At 41.4% G+C, this 13,806-nt stretch overlaps 1 protein-coding gene across 2 annotated transcripts in view; it reads right to left on the reverse strand.

Moving 5' to 3' along the window:
* The window catches only part of RECK (reversion inducing cysteine rich protein with kazal motifs), a 47,425-nt gene extending 41,324 nt beyond the window's left edge, over positions 1 to 6,101 (reverse strand). For both annotated transcript variants that reach the window (XM_066189877.1, XM_066189885.1), the window contains exons 1-2: positions 5,939 to 6,101; positions 3,679 to 3,737 (exon numbers count right to left, since the gene is read on the reverse strand). In XM_066189877.1, coding sequence (XP_066045974.1) covers positions 3,679 to 3,737; positions 5,939 to 6,017 — 138 coding nt within the window. In that variant the 5' untranslated portion in view covers positions 6,018 to 6,101. The remainder of the gene's footprint in view (positions 1 to 3,678; positions 3,738 to 5,938) is intronic.
* Between the last annotated feature and the right edge of the window lie 7,705 nt (positions 6,102 to 13,806).

The raw sequence follows: 13,806 nt of genomic DNA on the forward strand, positions 1-13,806 counted from the left end.
GTTACCACTGAATGTGGAAGGGCAACGTTAACTAGAGGATTTCTGCTGCACATATCAAAATACCATACAACCCTATTTACTTATTAACCTTCTGCTACATGTTATATGACCTTAAGCAATTAAACTTCAAAAAAACCCTGAAACAATTTCTGTGGAACAAGGTAGAACAAAACAGAGACTAGTTAAAGAGACAGTCAAAACTAACAGGGGAATGCATAGTACCAACAGGCAAACTGAACACCCAGGAGCTCGCTAGACTGGATGGAATACAACTGAGGATGTTGAGGATGTTGTTCCTTTAGCAGTCTAATAAAGTTTTACTTCTAAATTAAAACAAGAAACTGGTCAACAAGAAGAATGGAAACAGATCTATTAATGTGTGATATGAAACTGGAAATTATATAACTGAAACAGATGAATTTCAGAAGGAAAAGTACGTTACCGTTGTATTCTAAATTTGTTCTACTCTCTATTCTAACATGATAAACTTATTGAAAGAAAATCAAGAGAACAACAGCATATGTCTCAAAAATGAGAGCAAAAAAAAGAACTGCATCAGTATTTTGACTCTTCTGAGGTCATAGAATAATAAAATAATTCAGGTAGGAAGGGATCTCAGAAGATCATTTATTGCAACCTCATGCTCAAAGAAGGGTCAACTACGAGACCAGATCATGGTATCCACCTGCTTATTCTTTCCATCTGTCCAGGTCCCTCTAGATGACAGTCCTGTCATTAAGATTATCAACACTTCCTTTCAGCTTCAGATAGCCTGAAGACTCAATGACAGTCGCCTCATCCAGGTCGTTAACAAAGATGTTAAACAGGACGGGTCCCAGGGCAGACCTCTTTGGTATTCCACTTCTTATTAGTCTGCAGGCAAAGTAGGACTCACCACCCTCTAACTCTGAGCCTGAGATTTTACAGCCGGTTTTTTACTCATCTAATTGTCCATTCCTCAAACCCATATGATCCTAAAATGGATACAAATACATTGAGGGAATTAATGTTTAAAAACTTGCTACAGACAACAAAGATGACATCCATGCCTTTCCCCTCATCCAGAAATCCACCTTTTTTATTAAACCAGGTTGGCCAGAAATGATTTACTGACACTAAATCACATGCTGCCTTCAGCAACAGCTTCACATTTTTCCTTCTTCAGCCTTCAACTACTGCCATAAAATGTCTTGTTGCCCTTGACATCCTCTACGAGTCTCAATTTCAGCTGAGATTTGTCTTTCCCTTTATAATCTTACCTGCCTTGGCAAAAAGGTCCAAATTCCCCTCGTAAAACATTTCCCTGCTTCTACACTCCCTATACCATATCTTTTCTTCACCAAAGCTTGTTCATGACTTCTCTGTTTATCCAAATCAGATTCTTGGAACACTAAGGTGTTTTCCTGGGAGCAGGGATGGACTGTCCTTAGGCTTGGAGGAGGATATGGATAGAATCCTCTGGAATGCTATATGGATGAATGCCACCAAGAAACTTATCAGTATGAAACTTCTCAGAAATAAATTTAGGAAAAAAAGTCAAAGAAAGAGGGGCCTGTTTATTCCTTGCTACAGTATCTGACATGCTTAATCAAATCATCATGAAAAGGAGATGATACTAAAGCTGAAAGTGGAGTAATACTTATTAAGAATGTAAAATAATTAGGTGTTTGAATCATGTTAGTTAACATATAAATCTGTAATCCACTTTCTCTTTTTCAAAGGTCTCACAGTAGCTGATTTACTGATTAGTAAAATTCCTTAGCCTTAATCAAGCCCTTTTCCTTAACTGGCAGGATCCAGGGCAACATGACTGGATGTCCTGCGTCTTTCACCCTAGTCCGAGGGTGAAAAGTCTGAGGGTCAAAAAAACCTTGTGATTCATGCAACATCCTAGATCTGAGTCCCTGAAAACCAAACGACCTTAGCCAGAAAGTCTCATCTGCAGATGAGTGCCTCCATGCCCTGTGGAAACAAGTGTTTCTGCAGGTGGTACTGTTTACAATCTGCTGGTTAGGCCAAGATGGCTCCTCAATAAACCTTGTTCCTCCTCATCTGCTCTAAGGCCCCAAATCTAATCTGCAAGTGGTATCTCCAAAGATCTCCTATCTCCAAAGATACGCCAAGGAATTTCTTCCTTCTATCAGCTGCACGAAATAGTTTAGTTACAGAAGATGAAAATCAGTAAAATAACAGCAGACAGCTCCTTCAGGCTGTTGGACTACATCAAAAGGTCACACAGAAAATGATGCCACCAGACTGATGTGAGGTAGCTAAGCCAGCTCCTTATAGAATACTTTTGAGGGGCACTAGTCCTGCTTCAGACTTTTTCTAGGCCTCTCACCACTAAGACTCTGGATATGCTGATTATCCAAGTGGAGAGAGACTGTCCAGATGAGGCCAGATCAGAGCATCTTACAAAACCTACAGGAAACGATGTAATAATTAGAACCAGTATAGAAGAGTTGGGATGGAATTTGACAGTAAAAAGCTGGAGGCCTTTCATGGAGAGCCAACAGGAATTCACATGATAAGCTGGAAACTTCAAACCAGTGAAACACAAGAAAGAAATGGACAGATGATTCCAAATGCCATATCAATGCAGCTACTAAACTCATCATTTTTTTAATATATACAGGAATGGATATCTTTCTCTTATATGCAGGTTTGGACATAATCTTTAAAACTGAATGCCACAGGCTTTTTTTATAATGCCATGTATAATTTTGCATACCTGTATTCAAAGAGATAAACTTATGCTGGAAGGGCTGCAAGAATTATTATAGGAATGGAGAGAATACCTTATGCAAAGAGACTGTAAAACTTTTCATTGTTTGGCCTAACAACATGAAAGCTGAAAGAAGATTTGGTTGTACTCACCAGATGTGTCAGGGAGGGAAAAGTGCAATTTAAAGTGAAAGTTTTGTTAGTACAGAGATAAATATAAGCTTAATCATAACCAGGTTTATTGCTCAAGCAGCCCCAAAGTGAGCAGTGAAAACAAGAAAAGAGGATGGGTATGATCTAAGAACACAACTTACATATAAAAAGTTATGTCTACATTTATGTAAATTTTACTCATGCAAAATTCTTATGTAGATAAATAAATGTAACTACACACATGCACAAAGCTGTAAAAATTACTACCCGCAGATACAAATCTAAACGTTAGTTATGGAAAAATACTTTCCAAGGTTGAATTCAGAACAAAAAGCCGTATGAATAGAGTAAGTGAGCAGATTTTTGCTGCATTCACAAAGCCATTTATCATAATGAGATGCTTAGCAGACAAACAAGAACTGGAAGGAAGAAAGAATAATACCAGCATCTTGTTCTTCAGTTTGAACTCCTCAGAACTTAGAAATACGTAAGATTCATAAATTCTGTAAAATACCTTCACCCCTCTCATTTCCCAATGTGCTTATCACTTCTTGACCAAATTGTGGCCTCAAGTTTGTATTTGTATTTCTCCTTAACTTCAGCAGAACCCATTTTCCACTACAAAAAGGAAAAGGACTATAGTTTTAAAATTTCTAAGTTCTCATTCTGATACCATTTCATCTCATAATTAACATACAGCCTCCAGACAGAGGACCATTAGCTTACAAACTTAATGTTGCTACATCATTGTCTAAAGGCACAATTTCAACTCTGATGGAGTTAAATTTAAAACAAGCTTACCTGTTCACAGACATCACGGCACATTAAATTGTCCTTTGCATGGTAACAACAAGACAAGCCTATGGAAAAAGGGGAGAGGGAAAAGGATATATAAAAGATTCGAAACACTTAACCATCACTTCTGAACGCAAGTGCACACTTGATGTTCTATCAGGACCATTTTCTGGCCCACAGATGACCGTGGAAACTTTCCTTCCCAAAAGGAACAAGAGAAAGTTTTGTTCTGAAAATGATGAAGATCTTTACAAGAAGTCTCACAGGTACCCCTGAACACTCACTGCAACCAAAATGAGATCTCACTTCCTTTCTCCCTCTAGCCGCATTTCTGCTACTTAACTTGCACTAGCTTGGCACATGGCAAATTCCTTCATGAGACAATGCAATTTATTAACTCAGGGGAAACTTAAAAAAGAATAAATACTAAAAAATAGACAAAAAAGTCAAAAAATCTCTGTAGATAATATGTGCCTTTGTAAATTGAATCATCTCACAGAATCTGAAAAGTGAAAGAATCAGTAAGTAACAGGTGGTGGAGGAAATCAGAGCAGGGGCTTCTTTTCACATAGCTGCTCATTAAACTCTGTGTTCTAAAACCCTTGGAACAAAACCATAAGTTGTTTCACTAGTGATGGATGATTAAGACTGGATTTGCCTGACTGGAAGGAAGTCATAGAGCAAACACAGATATGAACACATCAAGAGTTGAAAAAAGAACTGGAGCACTAAGAAGTCATGAAACACTGTAGCTTAAAGCAGCATTTTTAGCATAATACTCTGCTGTGCTTTGTACCCCCTACCATTCAAATATTTTGTTCGATCATGGTTAAGCTTGGCAAACATAAAATGAATTGAATAGTGCCTTAACATTCTCATCCTCAGTTTCCTCTGGATCAGGGTTTTAGAAAACAGACAGAGGTGTCCTTCAAAGCTTTTACTTCTACACATATCTTCACATACAGGATCATTTAATGGTTACAGATTTCTGCTGAGTTGCATCTGAACTATGTATCACATGGGTACAACAACCAAAAAAAGTCTTTTTCACAACATCTTACTAAACAGATTTTGACTGAACCATCAAGAAGGAACTTGAGCATTAATTCCTTGCAATATTAGTAGGTTTATCAATGGAAAGCTGGGACAGAGTATGTCATATTTCATTCCACTAGCTTTTTACTGCCTCCCTCCTAAAACTAAGCCTCACTAGAAACCAAAACTATAGAACAATTAAACATCCGTAAACGCCTGACTGCAGTCTTCTGCTTTAAAGTATTACATGTTATGTATTCTCCATTCCTATGACAACAATGTCGTCTATGTATTAAAAGGTGTTTTCCAGTATCTGTCTTGTGCTGCCTTCTTTTTCCACCACTCTTTTTTTGGTCCTGTCAGGAAGTTACAGACACATAGATTCCTTGAATGGTTTATGTTGGAAGAGACCTTAAAGATCATCTAGCTCCAAGCCCCCTGCCATGGGCAGGGACACCTTCCACTAGACCAGATTGCTTAGAGCCCCATCCAGCCTGGTTTGAACACACCCCAGAATGGAGCATCCATCCTCTGGGAAACCTGGACATGACTGGCATTCTGGGCTGTGAGCACACATTGCCATCTGCGGGGAGCTATTTTACCACTACCCTTCTCATATTAAATGTCTGGCCCTCACTTTTTAAAAAACTCAATACCTTGTTCTACACCACTCTTCTACTGAAACCAAGGAGTATGAGCCCTGGAATACACAGCCTGTTCTGACATTATATATGGCAACCCAAGCTTTTACCCATTTGGACCATTTCAAGCCACAATCCCGGGAATTCATCCGCAGGCAGCGTGACAGCCGAAGGCACACACCCCGGCCCCGAGCCACGGAACCCGCGGGGGCAGACGAGGAGGTCTATGCCCGCCACGCAGCCGGGCGGGATGCCGGAGATCCGGCCGCTGTGCAGGCTATGGAAGTGCCTCTCCCCGACTCCGGTCCTGGCCGGAGGGATTCCGACGGGCGCTCTCCCTCCCCGGGAAGCCGGCGCAGGCACCAGACCGGACCGGCACTGGGACGGCGCCGCTGCCGCTCCCCGGGCGCGGGGCAGGTGGGGGTGGCGTCATCCCTCTCCCCCGGCTCCCGCATCCCGCCCCGACTGCGGCCGGACAGGAGAGTCCCGCGGCGCTGCATCCCCTCGGGCGACACCGCCCCTGCGCCATGTTGTAGAGAGGGACCCGTGGGCCGCCTCCCCCCACCCCCTCCCCCGCAGTCGCTACTCACCGGCCGCCGCGGGGCACAAGAGCGGGGCCGCCGCCAGGCACAGCAAGGCCCAGGGCCACGGAGCGGCCGCTGCCGCCATGGCCGGGTCTCGAACCCGCGCCGACCCCGCCCCGCGACCCCCGCCCGCCGCAGTGACGGACGGACGGAATCTGCCCCTGGCAGCGCCCCCTCCCGCCAGCCCCGCGCCGCCGCCCGCCGCGCCCATTGGCTGAACCGCCCCGCCAGGCCACGCCCCATTGGCTGAACCGCCCCGCCAGGCCGCGCCCCCCCGGCCGCCGCGGACATTCCAGCGGGAGCCGCGGGTGGGGGGCGGCGCTGGGCTCGGCTCCTCCTCGGCCCGGCAGCGGGCTGCCCGCGGGCCGCAGGATCTCGCAGCCTTCTTCCTCCCCGGCCTATGGTGCGACAGGGCCATGCCCGGAGGGAGGACTCGAGCTCGGTCTGAAAAGAGGAGTAAGGAGAGGAGAAGGGGGCACAGGCTCGGTTGAATTAGTTTACTTCTATTTATGTATTGTATTTGAATTATTAACATGTTTCTAGACATCCCTTTTAGAGCATTGGTTGCAGCCTTACAGTACTTAAAGTGGGCTTATGAAGAGAAGGGACAGTGATTTCTTCTCCAGGCAGATAGTGACAGGGCAAAGGGGAGTAGTTTTTAACTGAAAGAGGAGGTATTTAGATTAGATATTTGGAACAAATTCTTTACTCAGAGGGTGGTGCACTACTGGCACAGGTTGCCCAGAGGAGCTGTGGATGTCCTATCCCTGATAGTGCTCAAGACCAGGTTGGATGGGGCTCTGAGCAACCCGATCTAGTGAAAGGTGTCCCTGCCTGTGGCAGGGGGTTTGGAACAAGATGGTCATTAAGATCCTTTCCAACCCAAACCATTCTGTGATTTCTGTGATTGTAAGGCAACTTTATAGCAATGTTTTCTGCTGGAAGTTACTTTGTGTATGCAGTGACACTGAGGGAGAAGTGACCTCCCTGGCCCCAAGCCTGAGCTACAGAGGGGAACGACCTCTGATCTGGGAGGACAGAGGTGAGGAGGCTGTCATGGCTACACCTTGATGCTGATGATCCATCATCGGTGTCAGATTCAGTCCACAGAGTGTACAATTAAAGAGTCTGTAGCTGACGAAGCCAAGAAACCTCTGTGCAGCAGGGCCACCACTGGAACTAATTTTCCATGTAGAGATCAAGCTGCCCTTCACCACCACCCCCCACCCCCCTACCCCCCTTTTGTTTTTGGTAAGAATTAAAGGGAATTGAAATGTAAGCTATCCAATTAAGCTAAAATGAACTTGAGTTACTGCTCATGTGACCGCTTTGCCTTGGTCATTCCAAGGTGAATGGATCAGCTTCTGAAAACTCCAGGCTTTTTGGATGAGCACCTTAACATCCCACTGTCAGATTTTCCAGCAATAGTAAAACAGGAAAATTTTCAAAAACCCATGGAATTCAGTGTCCCACAAACTGCTTTTCCTTTTTCCAATCTTATATCCCAGCGACCTCCTTCTCCAAAGACAAGCTACCAAGCTATTAATGACTCCATGGTCTTATATAGCCTGGAGAATCTGTAGAAACCCTTTAAGTCCAATATCAAGTTATAAATAGTCCAAAAACAAAACAAGACAATACAGGAGAACACTCCAATAATTTGAAAAAGAGAGAGAGTTTTTTCTCTCTCTCTCTCTCTCTCCACCAGTATAGAGTGATTAAAGTGTATTATTTCTTTGTCAACCAAACCCATAAACAATAACAGTACATTTAGTAGTATTTTAATTTGAAGTCTTTTATTGCTATAATTGTGAATTCAAGAAAGTGAAAATTCTCAACTGTAACCCGATTACACAAAAATCTTCAAACTGGGGCAGACATGATGCTGGTATGCAAGTGAGGTTATACGTCAGTTAAATACCTGGGCTTCCCCCCACAATCCAAAGTTAACTTCTGATTTTCTATCTTGGGACTTAAAATTCACGGCGAGCCCACAAGGCGGCAGCAGATCCCAAAGGAAAATCAGCCGGATGGCTGAATTTGTGGGCTGGTTTAGTTTCTCTGAAAATACCGGCGTCCTGAACAGTTTAGGTGCGGGTTTTTTCCCCCCAGTAACGCTAAGTGGTTTAATCTGGCTTGATTTTGGATGAGGGGGAACTGCTGTGCATTCCACTTCCCCTGAGTGCCACTTACGTGCCAAGTCATTAGTAGCAGTAATTTGTCCCCCAAGCAAACAGGCAAGGAAAAGATGTGGGTAAGTCTGACAATTCAAAGGTCATTCATTGTCACTCTAAGTCACCTCTTCAGTTCCAGATGAAATATTTGAGACGACTGAAAGTATTTCCTTTGCTTTAAAGCAGCAAAGTGAACTTTGAAATAATATCAGCTTCTAAAATTTGGCTTTTTAAAGGGTGATATGAAGTTTAAATGAACTGTTCTAGAAAGCAAAGATTTTTGTCCTTGGGAGTTTGGATGCTGAATCTGCAGGCTACTGTTTGCCAGTTAAACCATGTGCATTGGCCTTTTCAAAGCAGCATCTGTTTGAAATTGATTCCTACAAAATATTTAAGAATGAGAAGTGGAATTCTGGGACTTGGAATAATTAAAGGCCTCAGTGTAAAGCAGTTTGCTACAAATATGCTGACAGCATAATTTTATAGTCTGGTGGTAAGACAGAAACTGTTCTTGAAGTGTTATGTTGTTTTCTGCTGTTCCTGTCAACTGCTAAGGGAAAAGGAATACTTTATTCTGTATGCTGTATTTCCTGTTGCCTAGAGTATAATGTCTGCTCATTCAGCTATACTTTTTGTATTAAATTGAATAATTAGTTCATTATATTTGTGCTGAGTAGCATTTGATCCTGCCTTCTTCTCCTAAAAATTGCTGAATATTACTCCATAGTTAATGTTGTAGTCTCCCTCAGCAATAGGTGAAGACTCTGATATAGTTGCTGTCTGAGTTACTGGTCCAAAACCACATTCTACTGAAAGAGATCTGACATGATCACGATCCCCTCAGAAAGTAAAATGATGGCACATTTTTTTTAAATTCCAAATTGTCAATGTGGCAAACCTATGTGTGTTTCAGCAGAGTACTTTGTGGACCAAAAAGAGTGTCCTATATTTGACTGCTACACATTGTATCTCATTTGAGATGTACAGTGTTGCATTGCTGTAATTCTCAGGATATCTACATCTTGCAACTGGAGAGGTGCTTACAACACCTTGTGAACTTACCCTAATTAGCATTAATTTGCCTAATCTGTGTATCAACAACTAGATACCTGCGTGATAAGCCAGTGCCAGATTCCTAGTGTGAGTTGAATCGTTTTCCTGTGCTGGGGCTTGTTCGGTTTCATCTCCAGGTTGAAACCAAGGTAGGGCTTTACAGCTGCCTCAGATGTGTATCTGGGCAAAATGAGAGGAACTGTGGGACCAGTCTTGGGGCTGTCCCTTACAAGCTGCTAGCTGATAAGTGAGGCTCTTGTCTGTTTCTTCGGGCTAAGCATAGATTTTCACAACAAAACCTCTTCGAAAGAGATTTTTTTTCTTAAACAGGCAAACCTTGTTGTTCAGGCAAAGCTTAGTGACTTTATATTTTCTCTGTTAGATCTCAGCCAGTATTTTCCACCTGACTTTCCAAATAATTAATGTGAATAAGAAAGATTATTTTCAAATTACTTCTTTATCTTTTTTTTTCTTAAATCCAGAAAACTAGATTTATATTGAAAGCAAAAAATGTTAATACAAAAGGTGGCTTTGGTGGCTGCTATTACACTCATCAGAAGCAGTTTGCATTTATGCTGATAAAGAATGCTGTATATAAAGGAACACAGATGTGAAATTAAAGCAAATTAAAGATGTACATTAATGCCAAATACGTCTGCAATTAATTTTGAGCAAGTTGAACATGTGGTGCATATTAGAGTTCATAAAATCTTGCTATAGGCAAATAATTAATGTTGCATGCATCAAGTCTGGAAGGATAGCCAATTGAAAGTGATTAAATTGTTGAATATTATATAATTAATTAAAATTTGCTGTGAAGGTAATAAAGAAGTGAATAAGGTTGTCATCATCAGTGAACATAAGTTAAGAAAATATTCTATTGTTTTAGAAAGGAATTTGAAATGGATCTCCTGTTTGCTTAGAGGCAGTTTTGATGTTCATGAAACTACTATAAGAAATCTGGCTCTGCTTCACATTGTATAACTCTTCTCAGCAGAGCAAACCACCTGAAACTGAAGTTACCTGTCAGTCCAAATTTTAAGCTCCTGAAATCAGTTACAGAGTTAGAGCCATATCTGCTTCTCTTCAAATGAGAATGCTGAGTGAAGTAAATACAATTCTTGGTAACAGAACTTATGAAATGGATAATTCAAAGCCAGGCTGTGCACTGATGGGAGCATCAATTCTCTTTGACAGAGAAGAACTTTATTGGGGAAGTATAATTACTATGTCCTTCCATGCTAAAGAAGGTGATGCTAAAAATAATGCCCAAAGAAATCACTAAGATACATGTCTGCTATTTGGCCAGATGCCTCTTGCTCTCTATGCTGCTTTGTATGCTCTGCAATCTTTGTGTTGTGAGTTATAAAGGGTGCTGTGTACTCTGTATAATGGAAATATGTATCAATGGATCTGTATCAATTTGCTGCCTTCAAGACCACTGCTTGTGGGCCGGGGTTGCTAGAAAGTGTCTGGAGTACCTTCATGTAAAAGACTCTCTAATTGGACAAATAATTTCAAAATGATTTCTAGAATAACATTGAGGGATTTATAGAATAAAAAAAAAAAAAAAAAAAAAGTTGATTTTCAGTTTGAGTTTGATTTCAGTTTGAGAAGTTGGAAATGAGGGAAATTGCACTGGCAGGTCCTGGAATTTGGGAATGTGGGAAAAGAGTGTTTCAAACGGAATCATGTTCGGTCCAGTCAAATCCATCAGCCATCCAAATGATTTAAATCTGAATCCAAACTCAAGCCTGACAGACCTGTACCATAGCAGAGATGGGCTGTGCTTACGCCAGTTGAAATCCTACCTTCTTGCTGGCCTTGGCTCACCATCCAAGAGGACAAATAACAGCAATTAGCTGGTGATGACACATTCATGTGTCATCTGTGTCTTTGGATACAGATAAAATGGATATTTATTTTGCTTTTCAACTCAGGCTGCTGTAGCAGCAGTGCATCTGCCAGCATTTCATAAGCATGGGCTGGAGGTAGAAAAGGATGTCTTGAAGAACACTGAGAATGCAATATGGAAATTCTTCTGAGAATTATCCCACTGAGTCATCTAGTTTTGTATAGGATTAGTTACTACTCCATATGGTGTTTAAGGACCAAAGTGCTGCTAGAATGTTTTCCAAAGGTTAGTTTTATGTTTTTCTGTACTATGGAACTGTGTTCAAAATTACATCATAACCTGCACCTACAGTGAGATATTTTAAGGAATCCAAAGAGCCTTATTCATTTCCTTCCATGCTTTAGCAGCTATAATTCTCTCTCAATTAGTAATCTTTGAAGGACTGTATGTAATTCACTTACTGCTATACATTTATTTCTGTATGAACACAGTCTGCAAATTTTGCAGAAAGGGTTGTGGACTGTATGAAATAATTTGTGCTGCTAATTGACAATTGTGCAGTTGCTTCTACTTTCAACCAGAAAAAAAAAAATCAATGTAGACTGACAGGTTAAATAAAAAAGGAAGGGGAAGGCATAAAATTCCATTTTTTGCAACCAGTTTGTGTTATACTATTTAAATCAGTCTTAGCTAAACTTGTTAAAACTAATCAGTTTAGCTACAATGAAATTGTTTTATTTTTACTATGCCATAAATTAGCTATCCAGTTCCATCAAGGTGACATTATAATTACATGAATTACAGATCAGTGCCTATACCCATTTATACCTACATTTGAGTGACATGAATGAATTAGGGTAGAACTTTGGTAATATGCATTAATCCTGAATACTTCCGAAAATGTTTTAATAAAAATGTTGAAAGATACCTTATTTATCCCAGCTTATGTAGCCGTTTGTAATAAAAATACATACAGATATACATAATTTGTATATTAAGAGGGAAGGAAGTTATTTCGAGAAGTCTGATGTCTTTGCTAGGAAAGGAGAAACAACATGTGTCTGAGAAGAATGGAGAGAGAGGGTCATGCATGGGAACAAGGCAGTGTTGTAGTAAGAGGAAGAGCTGTATAAAGGAACATAAAATTAAAATTGAAATTGACTGCTTGAAGGCACTGCATACACTTCATGCTCCAGCTGCCCGAGTTCCTTCACCAGTGTTGGGGGTTAGGTTTGTTCCTTCTTTCTCTAAGGAATTTTTTCCCAAAAAGTTACCAAGGAGACCAAGTGTTGGATACTTGAGAGTACTTAACCGAAACAAAGAGGTGGACAAAGGTGGAAGGGGGAGATAACACAGGTAAAAGACAGAGCTTAAGGCAGCTGGGTCCTCTTCTTTTTCCGGCATTTCGAGGAAAGAGAGAACGGCTGTTGCTGGCTGGAAAGTTTCACTGTGGCCAAAAAGATCCAGTCCTGGGAAATCTACTATCACCAGTTCGGCCTGAATCCTGAGTTTTCTCTGCCACCCGCGGGAGCTGAGCCAGGCACTGCCTCGCCTTCGGCTTCTTCGGCACTGCTCCTCTTGCTACAGTGTGACCCTGCACCCCCTGCGCTGCTGGGACATCCTGCCCCTGCCTGCTGAGACACCCTGCCATCCCAGCTACCAGCCCAGGACTTTTCCACTGTTTCAGCTTGGTGCTCTGAGGATCCTGCAGGGACACCGAAACCAAACTGCCCTGGGTTTTGCGAAACAAAGCCCTCAAAGTTCTTAGTACTGTTTTCGTTTGTTATTAATGCTGTAGTTGTTTGGTGAGGCTTTTTTTGTGTTTGTTTGCTTTGTAATACATACTAGTAAAGAACTGCTATTCCTATTTCCCAAATCTTTGCCAAAGAGCCTCTGATTGTAATTTATAATTGAAGAAAGAAAAAAAAAGGGTGGAATGGGGGGGTTTACACTCTCCATTCCAAAGGAAACTCCAGTTGTTTTTTTTTTACTACCTGGCAGATACCTGTCTTCCCAAACCAAGACAACCAGACACTTCTTCCTGCATCCTTAGCTGGGCCTTCCTCCAAAGCTCAGCTCCTCCAGTGGAACAGAGGCAGATGAGAGTATCAACATCCCAGACACCAGCTGTGAGCTCCTTCCCTTCTGTGTGGCCACAGTCTTCTCATGGAAAGCCTGAGAATATGCAACCTCTCGAAAATAGAATGAAGCCCATCACATAACATCTTAAAAGGACAAAATTAAAGAGTAGCTTGTTTTAAAAGTGCTCTTACTAGTGCCAAAAAGTAAAATCAAGTAATAATTTACCAATGTCACAAATTAAATAGGTGATGTTCTTTATATGCATACCTCTATACCTTACATGCACTATTTGTTGTTTTAATTCATTAGGCAGCACATATGGAAGACACATTAATGAAATGAAACCTGGGGAAGGGGGAATGTTGTTAAGTGTGCTTTATCAAGCTGTACTTGCATCTTGTACATATAGAAGTGCCAGAGCATTTTCAAAAACAGAACCAAAATTTTATCTTTAAAACAACTTCCAGGGTCTGAAAGCCCTCTGGTGTGTTTTTTGCTGTTATGTACCTCCTAGATTCAAAAATATGGGAAAAATAGTGAAACACAATCCAAAGTGGTACTTTAAATTCTTCTCTGATCCCTAAAGAAAAAGCTGTCTTTAAATGAAAGCATATTTATAGTAGTTAGAAATGGAGTTTCATGATGGAACAGAACGTGCAAGTGCAGCAGAGGGTGCAGCCTTAATATAATGACCTTAAGTGTAATGGCAG

The sequence above is a fragment of the Chamaea fasciata genome, unplaced genomic scaffold (genome assembly GCF_029207755.1).
Source record: "Chamaea fasciata isolate MVZ Bird 193981 ecotype frontalis unplaced genomic scaffold, bChaFas1.0.hap1 SCAF_1, whole genome shotgun sequence".
Lineage (NCBI taxonomy): Eukaryota > Metazoa > Chordata > Aves > Passeriformes > Sylviidae > Chamaea > Chamaea fasciata.